General features: G+C 45.3%; 2 protein-coding genes across 8 annotated transcripts; both read right to left on the bottom strand.

Annotated features, from left to right (window-relative positions):
- Positions 1 to 2: 2 nt before the first annotated feature.
- prkd4 (protein kinase D4) lies at positions 3 to 11,997 on the bottom strand. 2 transcript variants are annotated; one of them, XM_035536651.1, is made up of 19 exons: positions 11,847 to 11,997; positions 11,294 to 11,454; positions 7,243 to 7,381; positions 6,925 to 7,056; positions 6,136 to 6,290; positions 5,738 to 5,939; positions 5,453 to 5,530; positions 4,901 to 5,033; positions 4,268 to 4,391; positions 4,045 to 4,122; positions 3,650 to 3,863; positions 3,324 to 3,352; positions 3,104 to 3,176; positions 2,897 to 3,003; positions 2,521 to 2,682; positions 2,062 to 2,160; positions 1,145 to 1,412; positions 455 to 540; positions 3 to 313 (listed from the first exon to the last, which is right to left on the bottom strand). In XM_035536651.1, exons 1-19 carry the CDS (start codon positions 11,911 to 11,913, stop codon positions 149 to 151), a joined length of 2,472 nt encoding a protein of 823 aa, XP_035392544.1. In that variant the 5' UTR covers positions 11,914 to 11,997; the 3' UTR covers positions 3 to 148. The 2 variants fall into 2 exon arrangements, 1 of the variants encoding a protein (XP_035392544.1); XR_014126777.1 differs by having other exon boundaries at positions 284 to 313; positions 1,058 to 1,412.
- Positions 11,998 to 12,334: 337 nt separating this feature from the next.
- On the bottom strand, positions 12,335 to 22,773 carry klc2 (kinesin light chain 2). 6 transcript variants are annotated; one of them, XM_027022505.3, is made up of 15 exons: positions 22,658 to 22,773; positions 22,287 to 22,355; positions 20,348 to 20,623; positions 19,414 to 19,726; positions 18,849 to 19,065; positions 18,221 to 18,410; positions 17,761 to 17,934; positions 17,358 to 17,457; positions 16,869 to 16,918; positions 16,500 to 16,567; positions 16,213 to 16,321; positions 15,866 to 16,012; positions 15,255 to 15,379; positions 15,081 to 15,138; positions 12,335 to 14,813 (listed from the first exon to the last, which is right to left on the bottom strand). In XM_027022505.3, the coding sequence occupies exons 3-15, from the start codon at positions 20,573 to 20,575 to the stop codon at positions 14,730 to 14,732; spliced, it is 1,863 nt and encodes a 620-aa protein (XP_026878306.1). In that variant the 5' UTR covers positions 20,576 to 20,623; positions 22,287 to 22,355; positions 22,658 to 22,773; the 3' UTR covers positions 12,335 to 14,729. The 6 variants fall into 6 exon arrangements, with proteins under 6 accessions (XP_026878306.1, XP_026878304.1, XP_026878305.1 ...); XM_027022503.3 differs by adding an exon at positions 21,323 to 21,396 and having other exon boundaries at positions 22,287 to 22,761; XM_027022504.3 differs by having other exon boundaries at positions 22,543 to 22,761.
- Positions 22,774 to 22,851: the final 78 nt, after the last annotated feature.

Genomic DNA, 22,851 nt, shown 5'->3' with positions numbered 1-22,851 from the left:
TATCAAATACATCATTGGATTTATTTATTGAAACAACAATCAAGTGTTCAAAATATTCATATACAATAGAACAAGGCGCCGATATTTTATTTACAGCCCTACATTAACATCAAAGCTATACATTCTTTCATTTTAAATTTATGGTGAGTTACAGGCCCTGCTCTGCAGAGGGCACTACTGTCATGTGGGAGGGCAAAGAGATCCCCTTCTCCTGAGCATGTTGTCTCCAGTGTTCATCATCAGACTCATGGGTGAGGTACCGGTGGCCCATCCGCTGTTCAAACAGCTTCAGGTCACACCACAGCTGGAAGTTCTGAGGAGAGAGAGAGAGAGAGGCGAGGTGGAGTGTACTATCAACAACCAAGTTTTGTTTCCCCTTATATTTATAGTAAATAGAGAGCACAGCTCATTGCTCCTGTATTGGAGCCTCAGATTAAATTAAAAAATAGTTTACCTGGAGCCAGGGGTGTCCCATAGCTTTACCAACACTGAACCTGCGTCGCACAACGACTTGCAGCAGGTTATTAATCAGGCTCACCGCTGAGAGAGACAAGGGGGGGGGAGAGAGACAAGGGGGGGGGGGAGAGAGACAAGGGGGGGGGGGAGAGAGACAAGGGGGGGGGGAGAGAGACAAGGGGGGGGAGAGAGACAAGGGGGGGGAGAGAGACAGGGGGGGGGAGAGACAAGGGGGGGGGAGACAAGGGGGGGGAGAGAGACAAGGAGGGGGGGGAGAGAGACAAGGAGGGGGGGGAGAGAGACAAGGAGGGGGGGAGAGAGACAAGGAGGGGGGGAGAGAGACAAGGAGGGGGGGGAGGGGGGGAGGGGGGAGGGGGGAGGGGGGGGAGGGGGGGAGGGGGGGGAGGGGGGAGGGGGGAGGGGGGGGAGGGGGGAGGTGGAGAGAAATCAAAAAGGAAATAAGAGCATGAAGGCGAAGGAGATCAGTTACATCAATGGACTTTCAACTTTGCTTGTGCAATGGTTAATTTTAAATAAACGGGGGGGGGGGGGGGGGTTTGGACAAAGCATTAGAATTTCTGAGTGAAGTTTCAAACCCTACTTTCTTAGGACAGTTAAGCAGTTAAGGGTCACGCTAAAGCAAGCGGTGCTTTCAGCAGCTGGGAAAAGGCCCTGCCTTCACCCTCACCCTCCAGAGAAATGAGTGACCAGGGCTGCCGAGGGTACATGAAGGCAGCGTTGGTGATCTGCTGGTTGATATCCTCATCCTCATTGAAGGGGAATGTCCCACTCAGGCTCACGTACAGGATCACGCCCACCGCCCACATGTCCAGTGAACGGTTGTAGCCATGGCTACTGATGACCTCAGGGGCCAGGTACGCCGGTGTGCCCACCACAGAGCGGCGGAAGGACTTCTCACCAATGATGCGGGCGAAACCAAAGTCACAGAGTTTCACCTGAAACAAACAGAGGTGGAGTTAGTTTACAGAAGTTAGCCATCTCTGGGCGTTTCTGTCATTGATGTTTCAGGTCCTGCCAGATGTTTATATAGCCTTTAGCATTATATACTTGTGAGGCTTTGTGAAACAGTGCTTCTCATTCTAGACTACTTTGACATACTGCATTTCTGAGTGTGTTAAATGTGACGCATACATTTTTAATCATTGCTTGTTGCATGTTCTAGCCAATCATTTAAATATAATTTAAACATGCTGAGGGAGGATAAGATACAAGTTCAGATGTGATTCCGGGTCTTTTATCCTTCTAATTATTGCAGTTCATGGAAAAGTGGGAAAATAAATTCCCATTGGATCCTCAAATAGTTCAAATGACCTACAACAAAGATCCTCGAACCAGGGCCATGAGGACTCCAGCCAGTCTGCAATTTGTCTTATTCTGTCTACCAAACCACCTGATCCAGGACATCTGTGTTTTAAAGCTCTCCGACTGCTGCCCCGTGGCATGTGTTGGGTGCTGAAACACAAAGGTGCACCCTGGTCGGGGCATCCTCGAGCCATGTCCCGGGAACCTGATCTGCACCACGAGCCTGTTTCAGACCTTTGACTGTGGAGCATTAGGAAGTGTAAGGAGTGATCAGAGCCAGACCTGAGGGAAAGGGTCTGGTAAGGCGAGTAGCACATTCTCAGGCTTGAGGTCACAGTGGGCGATGTGCTTCATGTGCAGGTACCGTAGGGCCTCCAGGATCTGAAGAACACCACCCAGATAGCATTACCGTCAACAGTCACACCAGGCATGCAGGGCACTCAGTGGGATTTTAGTGTGAATTTCTGTATACTACTGCTATATACAGGGCCTGGAGGTACTGCAGTGACTTAGAATGTAAAATTTTGCCTCATCTAATAGACATGAGTCATAAGGAGTGTGAAAATTTAGATATGATTTGAATCGTGGTGTACTAAAGCATGGAAAATGCTAAACAGTGGCCTCTCATAAGTGACAGAACATGATCCTATGTCTATTTTAAACTGAGTGACTAATAATATTGCAGTCATATTTCCCTAGACAGTAAGTAAGAAGTAATCAAAGCAGTGTTTCCATAGTTACCTGCATAACCAGGAAGCGTGTGATGCGTTCAGGCAGTCGACCATTCTCATTGGATAGGATCATCTCCAACATGTCGCTGTGGAGCTTCTCCATGACGACAAAGGTGCACTCAGCTGTCTCAAACATGCCCTCGAGTACAATGATGCCAGGATGGGACAGATTCTGACCCACCCACACACCCACACCCACACACACACACACACACACACACACACACACACACACAAAGCATAAATAAAGCAATAAAAATACAAATATTAAAGCAATAAAGAAATAAAAGATATTTTTTTCTGTCATTTCAAATGTCATTTTTTGAAAGCAACAGATATTTGCATTTTTTAACAGAAAACAGTAAATTCATATCCTTCTCAGCAACCTGCAGTATGGCCGCCTCGTTTCTGCTCTGTCTCTGGTGTGTGGTAGGGAAGCGAGTCTTATCGATGACCTTAACAGCCACTAAGCGGCCTGTGTGCCTGTGTGTGCCTGTACTCAAACACACAAACGCAGTACTTATTAAGTGTCCGATCCAGCCAAGTATAGTGCAGAGCAGCGTGGCTCCGAGTGAATCGGGAGCACGGCTCACCTCCGTACACCACCCCAAACTGGCCGGAGCCCAGCACCTCGTCTGAGAAAATCTGATACAGCGCACTAATATCCTGAGAGACAGATGGGAAGGCAAACAGGCACACAGACACACACAGAGACCAGAAAAGACACACAGAGCTTTATGATCACATATCTGCGTGGAACTGGAGTGTGAAATATGATAATTCCATTTAACTCTGGAGGTGATCGGTGCTCACCTGAGTTTCTTCACTAATGCTTCTGTTGTCTAGAAAAAACAAAACAAGATCAGCAAGAATAAACTAAATCTGAGGTAAAATCTTCAGGGTGGTTGTGCATCACTTTAATAATGCCATAGTGAAGAGTTTGTTTTGAAGTAAAACATCTGATGTCCAAGGACTCATATCGAGTCAGAGTAATGCTGAGAAATAGAGGTAGAGCACTAGGAAACAACGAAAAAAAGCACATATGTGTATTAAAAATAAGACATTAAAATCAAAAGCGGTGTGTGTGTGTGTGTGTGTGTGTGTGTGTGTGTGTGTGTGTGTGTGTGTGTGAGAGAGACCTGATGACTCTCCCCTGGTGTGGCCTCTGCCCGGCAGGGGCATAAGGGCCTGTCTGATGGCAGACTCCCATGCTGCACCCTCCTTGTCTGCAAACACACAGTAGACCAGAGAGCTTGTCACCAGCTCAAATGAGTGACTATCGTCGCCTGGCAACTGTGAAAGAGTCATCTGGTCTGGCCCTCGAACCAGCAATACTTCAGACAGAAGCAGTTCCTGCAGAGCACACAGGTGGCCTATTACACCTATGAATCCTTCATTACAAGCTTATGGTGGCCAAACGCACAACACTGAAGTTTTTATGAGGCCTTATAAAACTGGAAGGGCACACATAATTTATGTTATGGTATAATATTACTGAGGCAGAGTAAATGCTGCACGAAGAAAGGCAGAGTACCTTGTAGTACTTGCTGCTGCTCTCGTTCTGGTACATAGTGATGGTTTTCCCATCTAGAATCCAATAGTGCTTCTTTCTCTGGAACACAAAACATATTTAAGGGTGTCATTTACAACACAACACACAGACGTGCTCCTGTAGATAGCCAATATGGCTGTTGTTTTCAAGGCAGCATGTGTTCAGTGAGGCCGGTGTGTGTGCATGTGTGTGTGTTCTTATTCACCAGTGTATCTACATCGGTATGGTGCAGCAGCCAGCCATTCTTCAGCACCCCACTGCATCTTCTCTTGTTGTGCTTGACTGACTGGACGACTCTCATAAGGGGAATATTACTGCTAAAACACGGACTGGGGGGGGGGGGTGTAAACATAAGGCAACATAGTAAATATATGTGCTGTAAGGACACTAAGGAACATAAATGAACTAGATTCTAGATTAATTTACTACTGAGGAGTATGTGTACAACAGCAAAGAAATTATACTATAATTATAATACTATAATAGTTCTAGTTTGTACTGTATCCATGATGATTAACGAATGACTATAGGACTGTATGTCTACCAAATATATCATGATTAATGAATAATGGTCTACTGTATCTGTATAACAATGAATAATGAACTATAAGACTGTATGGGCTCTAAATGTTTGATGATTAGTGAATAATTGACTGTAGCATTGTTTCTCAACACAGTCCTTGGGGTCCACTTAAGTGTTCCACAGTTTTGCTCTGTCCAAGTTGCCAACACATTTGTTTAGAGCAGTAATGTGGAGCCGCCTGGCGTATGGACTGTATGTGTATGATGATAAGTATAATGATTACTGAATAATGGACTACAGCCCAGGGCTGGTTACCCTATCGGTGACAGCGCCGCAGGTGTCTCTACCGGCCGAGCGGAACCTTTAAAGTGATACTCTTCGTAAATAGCGTTGACAGTTTCTACGGCCATGTCCTCCTCAGATTCTAAGCCCTGAGGCACACCGCAGTCTGTGAGGGACAGATGGAAGCACGACCTTCATTAGGTTAGAAGGTTCCGGTTCTTGGTGTGAACTTGGTTGGTGGGTCAGCTGCTGTCTGTGGAGGGGAATGGCCTCTTTGTGCCCTGCACTCACCGGCACCAGCATGTAATGCTTTTAGAGCAAAGCCTATACCTGATAGGCTATTTATTATTTTTCTTTAAGAGTATATCCCCATACACAGCATTTAATAGAACAATGTTCAGGAAGCCTAACCGAGTGTCATAAGAAATTGACATGACTGTCTTTAAATCAATTGCATTTCAATACTAACTTCAATGACATAACTGGTCACTAGTAACTCAAAACGGAGGCCAAGACCCTGATCTCTCGATAACTGTGTGTGCGTGTGTGTGTGTGTGTGAGAGAGAGAGAGAGAGAGAGAGAGACCTTCTCCATTGGCTTTCTCTCCTCTGCAGTCAGGTGGAACCTGAGACTCACAGCGTCGATGACAGTTAAATTTGCAGTCTATAAACAGGAGCAGAAGAAACAGGGTCCAGTAAAAGAAAAGCTCAAGTTAAGAAACTGCCACCTTGCAGCAACCTGTAAGCACAGCAGTAAAGTAATGGGCCAAGAACTTTCTGCTATAATGCTTCTGAGAAACAGAGCAACAGCATACTTCACTCCACCCCTGACAGCTATGACCTTTCACCTGGAAGTGTTAGGGGTTCTCACCGGAGCACTGCAGGCCCTGGCGGAACAGGCCCTTGAGCAGCCGATGGCAGTACTGGCAGGCGGTGGGCTTGGTGTAGGTGTGGATGTGGAACGTGTGAGGCACCAGGGGCCTGCCACCTCTGCCCACCTCACTTAGCCCCAACCACACAGGCCTGTCTGCCCAGGACTGGGGGCGAGACCTCGATGGCTTCGACATACTGATCTACAGAGGAGAGGAGAGGAGAGTGGAAAAGGGAGGAGAGGGGAGGGAGATGAATAGGAGTGAGGAGTAAGAAAAATAAAGACAAATCATTTAGTGAAACTGTGCAAAAGGCAGCCAACGCTCGAATGCAGTTTATTTCCTACAGAGTTAAGCATGAAGGTGTGCAGGGTTCATGAGAGGCCAGTGGAGGCAGTACCTCCTCCAGACTGCCCCCGGTGTGGCTGCTGAGGGATGGGGCTCGCGGGCGAGCAGGGGGGAACAGGGACAGGCTGGGTCCACACGGCCTGTACACACGCGTGCAGTCGTCGGACAACGTCAGTGCACAGCGCTTGTGAAAATCTAGACCACAACCTAGAGAGAACGAGGGAGAGAGAATGAAGCGAACAAGACCCTGTAAACATACAATTCACTCAGAGAAAACGTAGAGGAGGAAGAAGCCCAGTACAGTATACAACACCAACTGCCTTTCCGTGACATTTTGGCTTTGCATGAAAACTGAAACAACAGAGTTAAAGTGCAGAGTGTCAGCTTCTGTTCAAGGGAATGTATGTCAGCAGGAGATAAAAGGGGCAGAATTACAGCCCCAGTGATGTACTGTTGTACAGATTAAGAGCAGAATGTATAAAGGTAACTATCTGCTAAGCTATTTCTTGGCCAAGTAGGTGTTATGTTTTCAGCTGCCAAATGGCTGAGGATGTAGGCTTAGATCAGACAGAGATTATTACAAAGAAAAGAACATGGCATCATAATCTCAGAGGTTCCACATGACATTCCACTGCTAAGCCTAAAGCCAGTTTACGGTTTGCTAAAAAGCAGTTAAAACGTGGGTAAATGCCCAAGTTATAAATGAAATGAAAAAAATGTTTGTGTGTGAGCTTAGGCACTGGGTTAAAGAACAAGTTAAGACTTTGGAAAGTTGAACCATAGTTTCTACACAAATGTCAGTTGCTGTGACTACAACATAACAGACAAGTATGTGTGCTACCTTCACATTTTAATCCCTGTCGTACGAGTCCCCACAACATCTCTCCACATTGGTGACAAAACGTTGGTGTTCGATATGATTGGACCACCAAGGAATGGGGGCGGAACTTAACCTCAGTTAATGAGGCAGAAGCTGAAAGAATCAAAAGTATTGACATATGTAAATTTGACACACTGTGGAGAATGATAAAAGATCAGCTTTTGACCAACAGTAGAACTATTAGAAGAGTTTAATACACAGCAAATAAGTATGTCTTCACGCAAAATGTACATATATGTACATAAGTTTGTGTCTGTTAACATGCGTGTGTGTACTGACCCGCGAGAACCACCTCCACCAGGTCTCCGTCGTGCAGAGTGTGCTTCTCTGTGAGCCTCTGGAGGAGCTGATCAGAGCTGGGATCATGCCTAAAGAGAAGCAGCTTCTCACCAAGACCTACCACACTCCAGTCAGGAACCTGGACCAGCAGACACACACACACACACACACACACACACACACACACACACACACACACACACACACACACACACACACACACACACACACACACACACACACACACACACACACACACACACACACACTCCAGTCAGGAACTTGGGCCAGCAGACAGACACACACACTCCAGTCAGGAACCTGGGCCAGCGTACACACACACACCAGTCAGAAGCCTGGGCCAGCAGAGAGAAACACACACATACACACACGCACCCATTGCTCTGCATGTGCACCTCAGTACAATGCATCACTCACACACACACACACACACACACACCCTCTCACTCCATCAGGCATAATCCTTCCTCAGGTCTACTTGGACTGTAAATTGGATTGTGTTTGAGTCAGACACAAACACACACATGCACACACATTACACCATTAAGGGAACACATTCAGCAATCAGAAATTTAGCTTCTGTGCATTTCTATTTAAATTGTTGGCATTTAGCAGACACTCTTATCCAGAGCGACTTACAAAAGTGCTTTTGTCATCTAGTCACAGAAGGTATCCTAGTCAGTAAAGGAGGTTAGAGTTCAATATACTGTTGAACTGGAATACTGCTAAAATACAGGAATCAATGCTGATACCTAGAAGAAATAACCAGACAACGATAATGCAATATCAAATAATACCAAACAATAATTCCTAGAGTTTTAGATACTTAACATAGGTGCAGGATCAAGAGTCATTTAAATATTCCACAAATAGATAAGCCTTCACTCTGCATTCTGTACACAGTTAATTGCAGTGAGGTACTGATGATGTTCAGATTACAAGCTAAAGATAATAAAATAATTATAACAACACACAGCCACACACACAGACCCACAGTGAAGTGAGGTGGATCTGGTGTGGGGCAGGCTCTGCTTGGTGGGGTGAGGTCCTGGGGTGAATACAGACCCAGGGTGCAGCGGCAGCCCGCAGTGGATCTGTTTCAGCTGAAAGGTCAAACCTGCTGGCTTTTCAAACCAAGAGGAAATGACTCAAAATTAGAGAAAGGAAAACAAAACGGAGGGGGGTGGCCAGGTAGCTGTGACTGTGGGGGAGGGCTGTCTTCCAAAGTTCATACGCTTTGCTTGAAATGAGACAAAAAAGTCATACAAGAAATGCTAGAGCCAGATGACAACTCTGAGTAGCATGAGATGAGCTGTTGGGGAGGGCTCAGGCAGGGGGAGGGGTCAGGCAGGGGGAGGGGTCAGGCAGGGGGAGGGGTCAGGGGAAGCCTTTGCCAGGTCAGCGATGTGGGACCATTCTACAAAACTACTGCACCACCCACCACTCTACAAAACTACTGCAACTACACTATTATATTTGTATTCAGACAAAGCCATTTTTCTTAAATAAGTCTTTAATCAGTACTTGAAACCAGGTGAAATATTCTCCTGCAGAGAGGAGACAATCAGATACTATCCCAAGCAGAGACAGACACACACCCATGTAGGCAAATTCACCCATGTTTTTAAATTGTTATGCCTTTAACCATTTCACATATATATATATATATATATATATATATATATATATATATATATATATATATATATATATATATATATATATATATAATTTTTATTTTATTTTTATTTTTTTTCCCAGGCAGAGAGACATACTCTCTCAGTAGGAACTTCAGAGTCGATGCTTAAAAGGTAAGGCCTATTCAAATTTTTTTCAGTGACAATTATTGGTAATTATTTGAATAATATGAAAATCCATCACTGAGCAGCAAAGCAGTATTAGCTCTGTTCACGATGGTGTCTGCTTGTACAGAGTGATAAAAAGCAATGCACAGTGAAGTACGTGGTTGGTTATCGTTCTGATTTTGAGAAACAACAATGGCTTTAATGCAGTTTGTTACTGAATGCAGGTATAGCTCAGCTATATAGCAGTGGAGCTGCTGTGTAGGGTGCAGCATTGCATTTAGAGAAAACCCAAACAACAACAGCACCTCACTACAATGAACTGTAAACAAAGGCCAAATTTCTGAGTGTGCTGTGTCTGAGTGCATGCATGCACAGTGTGTTTGCATGTGCATGTGATTCTGCGGTGTATGTGTGAGTGTGTGTGCATGTGTGACGGCTGAGAAGCTAGGCCATAAGGAGATCTGTTAATTCATTACAGCTACGGTTGGCTGCTCCTCAATATAAAGTAAGATACCAAATATGTGTGTGTGAGAACCATGAGACTTCTGAGAGAGAGAGAGTGTGTGTGTGTGTGTGTGTGTGTGTGTGTGTGTGCTGCTGAAAGACCAAGCAGAGAGCAGAGAAAAGGGAGGGTGAGTGAGAGAGAACAGCAGAGGTGTCTGTGGTTGGAAAATGAGTTCCAGATGCTGTAAACCACACAGCAAATGCAATATGTGCAGAAAACTGATCCACTGTCACTTTAACAGGGTTTTCTCTCTCTGGTTTGTGAGAATCCCTTACAGTTTATTACTGAACACTGCCAACTGAAGAGAAGGTGAAAAAAATAATTAATTAGAAAATCCAAGACAGGATTTGGATTAGAGGCCCAGAACTGAATACTTCTGCTGTAGCCCATTTGTCAAAGAGACGTATTAATTTTATATACACTCCGGATGCACACTGAAGCTTTACCACCCTGCCGAGTTGAGTGAAGGTTCCCCCTTGTTGCAGGGTGAGGTGTTGCCTAGTAGCTACCAGCTTTTAGTCTCTCCTTGTGAATCTTCTCAAGATGCTGCTAATTCAACATCATAGGACAGATGACCACGCTTGGAGGAGGACACTAACGGCCCATTTCTGTATACCTTATCTAAGAAACAAATGTGATTGGTTAGAAAAGCGCTGAACAATAGAAAAAGAGGAAAAGAAGGCAATCCTTCCTACCCAGAGAGCATGGCTTTGGGCTCCAGGCCACAGAGGGCTGGGGCTTCACTGGGAGTTGAACGACAGGACAGTTGTGTTGTTAATGAGGCCTGTAAAGGACCCTTTTATCTAGATTAGGTGTGCGGGACCAGGTCACAGTCTCTGCAGGATGGTAGATCTTCCAGCGCTGGGTACCGCTGCTGTATCCCATATTTTTGGCGTTCATGGGCCAGAGACACTGGTGTGTATCAAACCCCCAGAAACACTGCTGTGTCTGATAGACTTATGCCAGTAAACACCCACCCATATGACACTGCTGTGTTAAGAACAGCTCATCACACAAATAGCAGTCCTATGGGCAAATATTTAACATGAATCAACAGATTAAACAGTCCCATTACAATCTGTACAATCTACAGTTACAAATCTGTAATCGTACAATTCAAAGTGCATCTATAAGACAGGTGAACATAATAAGTGCAGGGGGTCAGTAAGTGTACAAGAGAGTGGTAAGTACGTGTACAAGCCCAGAAACATCCAACATTTCAGTGGTTGCAGTAGGAATAAGGTCCCTTGTCTGCAAGATCCATCAGAGCACGTAATGTTCTGAGTATGTAATGCACACTTTCTGCTATCTTCGTCACTGATCTAGAACCAATTTTACCACAATGGCCTGTTTAAGATTCAACAGCATAAAGTATGAGCTTCTGCACCAAGCAGATTCCCATATGCTGGCTCTCAAACCAGCCACAGGTTTCATTCAAGCCAAGCACTTAGAAACCATAAGGACAGTGTCATAAGGTGTCAATCATTCAACACTGAGTCTGCTCAGCTACCAAAAAGATGCCTGTAACCTCATCTGTCATGTATCACCGTACATGTCCATGTCACAGACATAACTAAGTCACCAAACCAAGAAATGAGAAAAAAACTCAAAATAAGCAGCAAAGTCTTTAAAACATGGACAGACTGGTGCTACATTTAATAATTTGTAATATCTTGCAAAATAACATTGCTGGACATTTTTAGGGATGCTGGATTCATACCTGCTTCACAATGATCTCAGATGCCAGTTTCTTTGCACTTCTGAAGCTTAGCTGGCCCTCAGGCACCATGACACCCTCAATGAAGAGGCCGATCTGGAAGTTGACGCGAATGGGCCCTCGATGTACTGTCTCTGGCCCCATGGACATCGCAGATAAACAAGCTTGAGGGACAAAGAAGGGATGACCTCCTTATTCAAAATAAAAGTCTTACAAAATTGCAGGTATTTCATTTAACTGTTGCTGGTTGTAAGATGTGAGGCCACTGCAGGATCTGTCTGGACAGGCATCTTATTCTGAACACCAGCGCTCTTTCCTGGGCACGCCACTCAGTCTCAAAACGGCACTGAGATCATGAAACCGCTGTTTAGCTGGCCAAGTGAACTACAAAAACTTTCACTGATGACATCCAGTGGCTTGTATCAGCTGATAGAAAAAAGCCATAGCAAAAGCCTTCATGTCAGAGTATTTACAGAACCGTGAAGCATACTAGATATAGTTAAAAAATAGAGGGTGTAAAACATAGGCCCTGTCAGACAGAGTGACCAGAACTTACCAGAAATGCTGGAGTCCAGTGACTCAAGCTCCACCCTCGCTGACTCGGGGATCACACCTGCAGCCATTTTCTCTCACCTTGGAGAGGAAGGAAGAGCACCTTGTTGAAGGACACTTTGTGTGTGCTGCTTCTCTTCACACCCCGCTTTCCTTTTGTGAGGCGTATTTAGCTAATGAGATGGTGGCGGCAGACAGGAAGTTCTCTCTCTCTCTCTCTCGCTCGCACATGCACATTCAGATCACTTGTTTTTAGGTGATAAGAAAGCCTTCCTTCACACTTATTGTTTTCCCATCCTTTGTTTTGATGAGTCTTTAAAACAATTTACCCCAGGGACATTTCTACATTCATGTTAGATTATTAAGACTACACATTTATAATAGGTTCAAACACTTAACTGCTCACAAATAATCATACACCATCCTTAACATGTGACAAAATATTATTTCAACAGGTTGCTGTGATGAATAAAGCAAATCAACCACACGGAATTGGTTTGAAAAGACTTTTTTATTAATTTTGAACCTTTTATATGAAATACACGAGGTTGGCCCCCTCACAAGCAAAACCTTTGAAGAGCACTTGGCTAACTCCACCCCCTAAACCACATAAATCAGCACGACCGCATTCTAAAGTGTTGGGGAGATGTGCTGAACTCTGCTGCTGGCTTAAGGACAGTACTGTGGTGTGTCTGATGATGGTTTAGAATGGAATATGGTTGGAGAAAACAAATTTCAGGTCAGCACATAAAGCTGTCTGCCATTAAAGTAGTTCTCAGAGAAGCTCCTACACTGAGCAGCACTTTCCCCTTCACAGCGCATGAAGTGTTTGATAATCTAAGGTGTCAGAGGAAGGCAGGTTGCGGTGGCTGTGTCCGTGCAGCGGCTGGGCATGATCAGGTCAGTGACATGCAGCTCAGAGAAGGCCTTGAGGAGTGGAGCCTGAAGCTAGATTCACATCGGCAAACACACCACTTAGCAGAACCCTATGCTGGATAGGAAATGCTTGGACTAAGACGTTACCATTTACAAAGCAAAGGGCTACTGCATAAATGTGGGTGCACGCGCAAAGTAGGAAAGACAAAGGACAACCCAAGAAATTTGCTGCAGTCGACAGATCCTTTCTTCTGCATTCTTCTGACTGAACTTTTTTTCTTTTTAGCACATTCAATTGTGCTCATAAATAAACGTCTCTGCCTTTAGCTCTGTATATAACTCTGTTACCACTGTTATTGCCCGGTGTGATCAAAACCAAACTGAACTACACTTCTCCCTTGTGGTACATAATACAGCTGTATGACTAGGTATCTCTTTAGGTTTTTCCTTGGTTACAATAAGCCTTTTCTGATAAAGGCGGTGCAAAAGCAAAGCCATATAATAATGCACTAGCATCTCCTACCGACACAGGCAGATGTTAACAGTCTGTTACTCAAGTGACAAAGCAAGTGCATCAGTGCATGACAACACTGCAAACATTTTGAATTTCATCAAACTTGTTTTGGCAGGTGAACAGATGGTTAATGTTCATATAATTCCATGTAATTAGGAGGAGGAAAAAACCTTTTGAATTGTAACCATGGAAATCATGCCCCCTCAGTGATTGGACTCATTTTTAATTTTATATATATGGGCCTGACGAATCCTGTACAAGGAAATCGAACAAAAAGACATTAAATATGCTTGCACTAAATATTAAAACTGTCTGCCACAAATAAACAGACACACAACTATACCTACAGTCCAGTTTTATAACAGAATTTTGGACATTAGCCAGCATGAAGGAGACAAAGAAAAAGACAAACAAATACAAGAGTTCAACACAACAAGCCTCACCGGATATTCGGCTTGTCTCAATGTTCAGTTTTGCCCTTCACATTTGATAAAATGCATACCCAAGTAGTGCTTTCCTCAGAATTAATCACAAAAACAAGTTTTTTTTTTGTCTGCAATTCCTTCATTTGTAGCTAACTTTGTTTCCAGTTAATTCAAACAAAGATCCACTTCCTCTCTACTGTGTAAACAAAACCTCCTGTGCGATATTTACAAAAAAGGAAAACACCAAAATAATTTCAATAATTTAAACCCATATATACATAAAACTCAAAAGGCAAAAGTGAATTTTCACCAGTCACCACTATAGTTATTTAAATCTTGTCATTTCAAAGTGAAGACTATTCTTTCCTGTTGTTTTCTGAAGTCTTCTGTCATTATCTACTTAATTGTGTGTGGATCTGTGACCAAAGTCAGAATTTACGTACCATTTTACCTTTGTGACTGTGTTTGTGACATTTGCATTGGCAGGGTCCATGCCACTAACGCAGTAGACACGCAACATAGTTTGATATACGTGTATATATTATGTCCCTAAAGAGCATTCTGATTATGACTAATTAAGGTAAAATGTTTGCAATTACGTACAGTGATTCTTGAATGACTTTTTGTTATATGAGATGCTATTCTAACATGTTTTTTTCTGTTCAGACCATGCCATGACTCTACGTTTCTACCAGATGTCTCTAATTAGACATCCAGTCCAGAAAGCAGCATGCTGGATTATCTGATTTCCCGGCCACAGTTTCTGCCCGGTCCTGGACCGTTTCAGTGGAGAGCCTGCATCAACAGCTTAGTGCAGTTCAGCCACACACCCGGCTTAATCTGTGGGCGGGAAATGTCTCTGCTCGTGTTGTTCATTTGATCAAGGTCAGCATAGTTTTACAGCAAAGCAGACATAGCTACTTGATATGACATTGGTGATGTCAAATTAAAGACATTTTTACTCTTATGAAAATGTTGTAAAGAAAAATGACTTAGCAAGGTCTGATTCAATAATGCAAGGCAAACAGCCTCTCATCTTGGGCACTGCCCTCGCACAGCCCAAGATCACTATTTAACCAATCAGAGAGCTTCGCCTTGAAAGGTCCACATTGCTGGCACTCAGTCCTCTACACTCAGATAGGCCACTGTTTGCTTCCTGAAAATGTTTAAAAAAAAAAAAAAAGTTAAACCTTCAATGAATTCATTTTAAAATATAATTTTCAATTATTGTAAGTTGTGTTAATCATGGGCAAGTTAATAGATGATCTGGTATATTGAATTAAATGCTTCTGAGGGTATGAATTATTAACTTTTATGGTACAAATTAGCAGAACCCTTTGAGAAGTTATGAAAATTGTACCATGACATATACCAAAACCATCAGTTTTTCAAAGTTTGTGCACGCGCGCATGTTTGCACACACCTGTGATGTCTCTTCCATGCTCTTGTTGAGGAAGTTCAGAGAACTTGCCCTCTTCATCCTTAAACACAAAAACAGAGCTTTCGATCAAAGCTAGCTCCCAGACTCCACCGCCAGACCCCTTGCCCGCATGGACTGTGTGAGCTGTGTGAGGAGTGCTCCATGCCCCTTGCTCACCCTGGGTTGCGTGGCTCCTGGGGGCCACTGCCCTGCAGTTTCTTCACCAGCATCTCACTGCTTCGCCGCAGAGCATCCCGGATCTTCCCGAAGGAGCCACTCCGACGCAGAGAGCCGCTGCCGTCCTGCAGAGGGCATTATGAGCCAACATCAGACACAGCTCTGCACACGAGCTGGTCATCTCAGCAGAGAACGGCCAAGTCCTTCCCCATGACAGACTACCACTTTCAAGTAGGTGTTTGGTTCTATAGGCTTGCATTTGAGGGACACTGTTCTGTGAAAAGGCTACAAAATATGTCAGATGACCCAAACAAAAAAAACCCAACAAAACAAAAACCCAACCTTGAGATTATCATTTTCTGGGAAGACTACACTTTTGTCTACATTTGTAACACTGAACCCTGAGAGCTAGAAGTGCAAGCTAAGCAGAGTGAATATCATTAGGGTCCACAGGAAAGCCACAACTTTCTTGTACTTAAAATGGAAAAAACATGTGTTTAAAAAAAATTAAAAAAATTTGAACCTTTGCTATATATACATAATTGTATTAGGTTGGATGTGAAAAGCACAGTATAAAATATATAATACAAGGAAAGAGTTGATGTACAAACCCCGTTCCACTCTGCCTCGTCAACCTCAGAGTCCCCACGCTGGCCGCTGGGGCCATTCAGACTTTCTCTGCACTGCCGTCGGTCTCCACTGGGGGCACCATCCTTGAGCAACTCCACTACCTTACTCTGGTTAATTGCATCTATACCCTACACAGAATCACAGTGAAGGAAAAAGAAGGAAGAGGCAGAGAGAGGCAGAGAGAGAGAGAGAGAGAGAGAGAGAGAGAGAGAGAGAGAGAGAGAGAGAGAGAAACAGACAGACAAACAAGTATTTCAAATACTTAGTATTTTACTTTCGGTGGAAGATATTCACTAGCTCCAGCTTCAGGGAGTGGGTGTGGTGGTACCTGTTTGCGGTTCTTTGTGGCACACTCCTCCAGGGTCTCAGCCGCCTCCAGTTTGCCCTGGCGCCGGTAGAGCGCCCCCAGGCTCCTCAGGGTGTTGGTGACCGTGGGACTGCACGTGGCAGGGAGATGAAGCATATGCACAAGTTTCAGAGGGCTTGCCCTCAGCCAGTACACAGGAGAACGCCAGGCTTTGGCATGGGAATGACAGGCAGCTACACACTGTGTTAGCAGAGGACAAAGAGACTGAATCTATGTCTGGTGCCCATTTCTGCCTGGCCAGCACTCACCTGTCCACTTTACAGGCCTTGTACCAGCTGCCATACTCTCCATAGGGACCAGAGTCCTTCTTCTTACCCTGGAGTAGAACAATAGAACAAGCACATTCTCTGACCAGAAACTGCACATCACTGACTACTGGTTGCGTAAGCAGAGGTCTGGAATATTCATCAGCCTCAAGACAGATCTCTAGTACTGAAAGGACCCAGCACTGCACACTTTAGGGTTTTCACTGCTCTAATTTTAGATTCCTTACTTCTCCACAGTTGAGTTTTTCATATTCATAACTGCTCAACAGAACAGGACAGTACAGTGGTCCTTCAGCACAGGAGCTGAACTCTGGAGGTCAGAGGTGATGAGACAGAGTCCATGCACTCTACCTTGCTCTCCTCTCTCTCTTCTGCGTGCATCCAAATGGGCTTGTTGTCATCTGCAAAGAAACAGAACAACCAACAAATTCACACTTTTATTTTAATTTCATCCACATTGATTTCCATATTAATTTTTCGTCTTTACTTGTATAAAGGCATACTGCTCTTACATATAACTGAACAATTTTAGCAGACAGGTTTATACACAAAGACTCCAGGCATGTGTGCCATGCCAGCCTATAATCTCTCTGTAATGATCTTGAGCTTTTGTGTGCAAGCATATACAAGTCTTCTCGACTACAGGTCAGATGTTTGCTGGGAAACCTGTCAGCATGTTACACCAGGCAAGATCAGATCTCAGCCCAATCCTGCTGGGAAACACCAAAGATTGGTTTTACTTCCCATAGTGCTCTCACTCTCACACCCCCCCCCCCACACACACACACCCACACCCTTTCTCCCTCCTGTTTATATTTGCAGAGATATGAAAGGCCGTACTGTTGACTGATCCAAACTGCTTCTCGTGCGCGCGGGTCAGGATTTCCTTGTAGAGGGCCTCTGCGTCCTTAAACTTGCCCTGCTTTAGGTAACAGGTCGCCTGGGAATGGCAGAAGGAGAACACGCTCTCATTGGCTGTTGCATTTTTAGACGCATCGCCGATATCGAATACATGCTTGACGAGAAAACACACTGCACTGTTCTGGACTGCAGTTTCAACCTGAAAGAAGACACGATCCACTGCAGTCCTGAAGGGCTGCGTCAGAGAGATCAGTTTAAGTGTTTTCCTGTCAAGGTGGGCAGTCAGCTTACAAGGAAATGTTAAAAGATGAAGGTGAAGGGTCTAAGATGATGGAGATGTGTGCTGTTTGCAGTAGCTGTGGGAGAGATGAGGGGCCCTCACCAGGTTGTTCTTGGTCTTAGCCACGTTGGGGTCGTCTGCCCCCAGCTTGCTTTCGTAGATCTCCAGCGCACGGCGGTAATAGTACTCCACCTCCTCGTACTTGCCCTGGTTCTGGCACAGCAGGGCAAGGTTGTTCAGTTGCTTGGCCACGTCTGGGTGGTACTTCCCCAGCACCTGCCAATCACACACAAGCAGGTGTGAATACACAAACCAGGTCACGTCAAGCCCTGCAGCTGACGTACACATCATCAGCAATGTCAGGTGCTGGCCATGTGTACAGCGTAACTGTTAAAGCCATCATACCACTGTACCGCAGACTGTTAAAGCCATCGTACCACTGCACTGCAGACTCTGTTAAAGCCATTGTACAACAACATTGTAGGCTCTGACTGCACCTAGTCAGACCAGAATCCAGCTATCTGAAATGTCATGTTGGCTAGCCACTCTCTGATTCACACACCTTCTCCCTGATCTCCAGTGCCCTCTTGCACAGGGGCTCGGCCTCCTTGTATTTGCCCCGCTTGCCGTAGAGTACGGCCAGGTTGTTGAGGGTGGCAGCCACGGCTGGGTGGTCCTTGCCAAGGGTCTTCTCCCGAATAGCCAGGGCGTCGTTCAGCAGGTGGGCTGCCTCTTTGTACTTATTCTGGTCCCTATGCAAAGCATGGCCTTTCAGCTCAACACAGGGTGATTCGACATATGCATATAGATTTTGCTTAATAAAACATGTCCAACATTAGCATTGCATACTGTAGTTATCTTGTTTGTGGACAACAAACATGACCCATATATGTTCTTCATGGAACAGTGAGTCTACGCTGGCACACTGTTGAGTAAGACAGCTATACCAAACCAGATATATGCAAATGAATACAGCCCACCTAATCTAGGGCAGCATTATATATCACTTGCAACTCGCGATCTCAATATTGAACAAATGAAAAAATGACACAAAGCCATGACACATCAACTAGTGTGTTTGATAATATTGCAAGGCATATATCGCAAACATGATATGAAATATGGCTTGCACAGCACAACAGGCCCACTATCACTGAGCACTGAGCCTTCACCCCCGGTCACCCGCTGACCTGTAGACAAGGGCGAGGATGTTGAGCATGGTGGCGACGTCGGGGTGGTCGTGGCCCGAGGTCTTCTCTAGGTCCTCCAGAGCCTGCTTGCAGAGGGGCACGGCTACCTCGTACCTGCCCTGCGATGCGTACTGAATCACCAGGTTGTGTAGGGTGCGGAGACGTGCGGGGATCTCGTAGCCGCCCTGCTGGGCGGCCACCTCACCGCTGGGCTGGGCTGAGGTCAGAATAAACACAGTTGTAACCAGACTCCAGTATCACAGGGGGGATTACAGGAAATGTTTACCTCTTTTTTACGCAGCTAATCCCTCTGACGGGAGACTTGTTTGCTATGGGCAACATCCATTAAGGAAATACTGGACCTGACTCTGCCTGTAGAACACTGTCCCTGTGTCTTGTTGTGTAAGCACACATTTTTATGGCTGACCACATGGTCTAAATAAATATTTTCATTTTCATAACCCACACTAGCCCCTGATCCAAAGGGAAATTCAAACTCATCTGAACAGTTGACACCTATGCAGAGCTAAGGTGAAAGAGCAGACTCCCTCTCGCCGTCTCTCACCTGGTCCCTGGTCGTCGTCATTGGGGAACAGGTCATCCAGGCTGTCCTTGTCCCTGTCCTTGTCGGCAGGCTTGTCGTCGGCCGGCGAGGCGCCGTCATCGTCCAGCTTGCGGATCTGGCTCATGAACTCCAGGTGCTTCTTCTCCTCCTCAAGCTGAGCCACGTTCTGCTCACTGCGCTGCAGTTTGTGCTGCGTGTTGGCCAGCTCGTCCCGCAGCCACTGGTTCTCCTGGCACAGGCGCCGCACCTGCGCACGCAGCTTCTGCTTCTCTGACTCCACCGCACTCAAGTGACCTGACAGTGCAATCATCACCTGCCCAGTGACCAGCCAATCATGACAAGTGCGTTTCCAGCCATTCAGGAAACAAACAAAAAAACAAAACAAAAAAAACAAAACAACTTCAGTTGCAACCTCAGACAAACTCTTGTGGGCTCTTAAGGCAAACTCTTTTTTTAAAAAACCCATTTAATTCCCCCACCCAAAAATCTTAATTTTAGTCATCAAGTTAATTCACCCCTACCAGCCAGCTAGCTATCCCCTGTCAGATGATAACTACAAACTGGGAAAGAGAGACCCAGACACATGAACCCAATCACCAACATCTTTTTGAGCTACTGCTCATTCAGATGAAACTGCCCTCAACTGCAAGCATGAGCAAACTGATGCCCACGGCTGCCTAGGGCTTTACTCCTTGACCAGCCCCAGCTGGCTGTCGCAGCCATGGATAGCCATGCCATAACTGGGCTCAAACCACAGCACAACAGGGCAAAAACTTTTCTGTAGCATCACTCAGGAGACCAGAGGGAGCTGAGAGCAGTTCCTCATCCACTTAACCACTCTCCAGGCCAGCTCTGACCTCTCTCCACCAGCAAGATGCAGCCCCGCAGAGAGATGCTGGCTAAAGGGCTGGGGTGTGGCAGCAAAGCGGCATACCTGCGCCTCGCCCAGACCCAGCTCGATGGCCTCCAGGCTCTTGCGGAGCAGGCCGGATTTCTCCTGCGCGGCGGGCGGCTGGGAACACTCCAGCAGGGAGCTGAGGAGCTGGGCGTGCTCGCCACGCAGTGTCTCCAGGCCCTGCATCACTGCCTTGGTGTTCAGCACGATCTCGTCCTGCGTGAGCCGCTCCAGGGCCTCCTCATGCGGGTACACCATGGTAGACATCGCCAAGGACGTCTCAGCTTACAGTTACAAACACTCGCTGGGGGAGAACTAGGACAGAAAACCACAGGGAGAAAATGTGCCTTGAACATAGAAATAAAACTGTTTCCTAGCAAAATATGTTGCTTGTATTGGGATCACTGTTTAACTTAACCTTGACGGCTAAACCTTTAAAATCCTTGAGAATATTAATCTGATGTAGACCTTTAAAATTAATTTTAAATGTTCCCCAGGCTACAGTTAAATATTTGATGCAATTATCCTTTGGGAAAAAAAACGCGAGCGAACACAAAGCCTAAGTATCTCTTCCATAATTCACACAGGCATTAAACATTTCAGAGTAAGAGCGCCACTTAATATAAAAACGTCAAAAAGAGCAGTACTCACTCTAACTGTGAAACGTAATAATTGTACGTCAGGACTCCATTAGCGACTTTGCTGCATTACCGTCCTTGTCTGAGTAATTATTGCACTTCAGGGCTAACAGTCCATCTCTGGGACACCTCAAAAAGACACTCAGCACATTTTTGACCGCCGAGCCTTGCGCGCTGACAAGAGATCGCTCTCTCAGCACTGTGGGCGCTCATCAAAACACTACTCTCAATGTACGAAAACTACTAAGCCCAGCGCGTCTGCAGCAATCCTATACGTGACCACAGTGCCACTTTAGCGCAACCACTGAATAACGTACGAAGACCTCCTATGTCCTGTGTTCAATTTTTTTTATTTTTTATTAAGTTTTATCCTCACCTGGGCTTTCGCTTTCTTGCCGCCAGGTGGCCCCCGCTTTCCCTGCCCCCACCCTCCTTCGTCCCGTGTATTCACTGCAATGCAGCAAGATGAGGAAGCCCCTTAACGTCCCAGAGGCCGTAGTGGGATGCAGAACCGCGAATAGCTAGAAAAACCTTCAAGCATCTCAGCATTACGAACTGACCGCTAAGAAAAAAAAAAACATGAGCTATGGTGAAATTAAATTTAACAGCTAAGGTGATACGTAATTACCTAAACCAGATCAATCAAGGTGACCGGTTGGCAAGCTGCGGACACAAAGACTCACTAGCATCCATACTGCAAAGCACGGCATTCCTGCCAGGTTTTCTTCCATTGCAGACCTTGACTTTAGTTGGGTGTAGACACTTAGCTACCTAGTTTGGCGTGAAATCCTCTGTTAACGGTTGTGTAACTTGAAAGCTTACCAATACAAACTCAAACGTTCAAGGCCAGTTATACAAGAATAGGCATTTTCTCACAAAATAACTTTCAGATAATGCAGCTGGCTACTTGTTACATTACATGATGACCGGCTAGCTACATTTGTCACGCCAGGATTCCGTGATCAACACGTAAACTGCGCATCACTAGCTATCTGATGATTCTGTTTTTAAGTTACAGACTCCAAACATGCTGATATATCCAGACAGAAACATTCGGAAACCTAGCGTTATTGGATGGTTAAGACTAGACACGTTCAAACTAACTGGCTAGCTACTGTTTTTAGCCTCAAGCTAGCTGGTTTTCTTCAGGCTTGGACAAAAGCCTACCTGCCAAGTCTCGCCTGCATCAATGTCAATCACAATCTAACGTCAAGAACGTCAACTCCTTATCTTACATATTTACAGAAAACATGCAACGACCAACTTACACAAGCTAACGCTGAAATAGTGCAATTTGACAATAAATAGCCATGTTAACAGCATTTCATTCAAATATTTACCTTCTCCGCCGACACTGATGGGATTGTAGTGTTTGTGTTCAAATAAGTTAATGGTAGAGAATCACTAGTCTGTGGTTTAAAAAAAAAATAATCGCAGTTCTTAGAGGCTGTGACCACAGGTAGCTAACCTATGTTAGCTAAATGATTGCGAACTGAAACGAAATCCGTTAGCTAACCTAGACAATTACAACTGAAGCATCCTAGCCCAATACGACAGTAAAAACAGCTAGGTTAGCTAGCTTAGCTCGCCAGCTACCTGTGATGGACCGGTTGCCAGTTTGCAGTCGCATCCGATTGGTAAATTTATACCAATTAGTTTATAACAACGGCTTGCCCAACGAACAAAAAGCACATCTCGGCGAATAGCTTACGTTTATTTATTTATTTATTCATCGTCAGTCGGCTACGAATAACGCAGCTATCCACCCCCGCAGCTGCTCTAATGCATATGGGTGACAGCCGCACACTGAAGATGGCCGTTAATCCTAACTCTCCCAGAACCCACAGCCCTCGCGCGGCGCCGTGACATCACGAGCCCAGGAGACTTTGCGTGTGCCACATTTTA

This window comes from Electrophorus electricus, chromosome 13 (assembly GCF_041902795.1).
Source record: "Electrophorus electricus isolate QZ-2024a chromosome 13, ASM4190279v1, whole genome shotgun sequence".
In the NCBI taxonomy this organism is placed as follows: Eukaryota; Metazoa; Chordata; class Actinopteri; order Gymnotiformes; family Gymnotidae; genus Electrophorus; species Electrophorus electricus.
The sequence above is the reverse complement of the archived record's forward strand: the minus strand, read 5'-3'. Positions and strand labels throughout refer to the sequence as shown.

Coding starts and splice junctions, on each gene's coding strand:
- prkd4 (XM_035536651.1), bottom strand. CDS start 11,913: ATGGCTGCAGGTGTGATCCCCGAGTCAGCGAGGGTGGAGCTTGAGTCA. Junction 7,382..11,293: donor CTGAGATCATTGTGAAGCAG/GTATGAATCCAG, acceptor CTGCTGGTCCAG/GTTCCTGACTGGAGTGTGGT. Junction 1,413..2,061: donor TACCAGACCCTTTCCCTCAG/GTCTGGCTCTGA, acceptor TGTTTGTTTCAG/GTGAAACTCTGTGACTTTGG.
- klc2 (XM_027022505.3), bottom strand. CDS start 20,575: ATGTCTACCATGGTGTACCCGCATGAGGAGGCCCTGGAGCGGCTCACG. Junction 16,919..17,357: donor GCAGTTTGGATCAGTCAACA/GTACGGCCTTTC, acceptor GTTTCTTTGCAG/ATGACAACAAGCCCATTTGG. Junction 15,139..15,254: donor CAGGAGCCACGCAACCCAGG/GTGAGCAAGGGG, acceptor TTTGTGTTTAAG/GATGAAGAGGGCAAGTTCTC.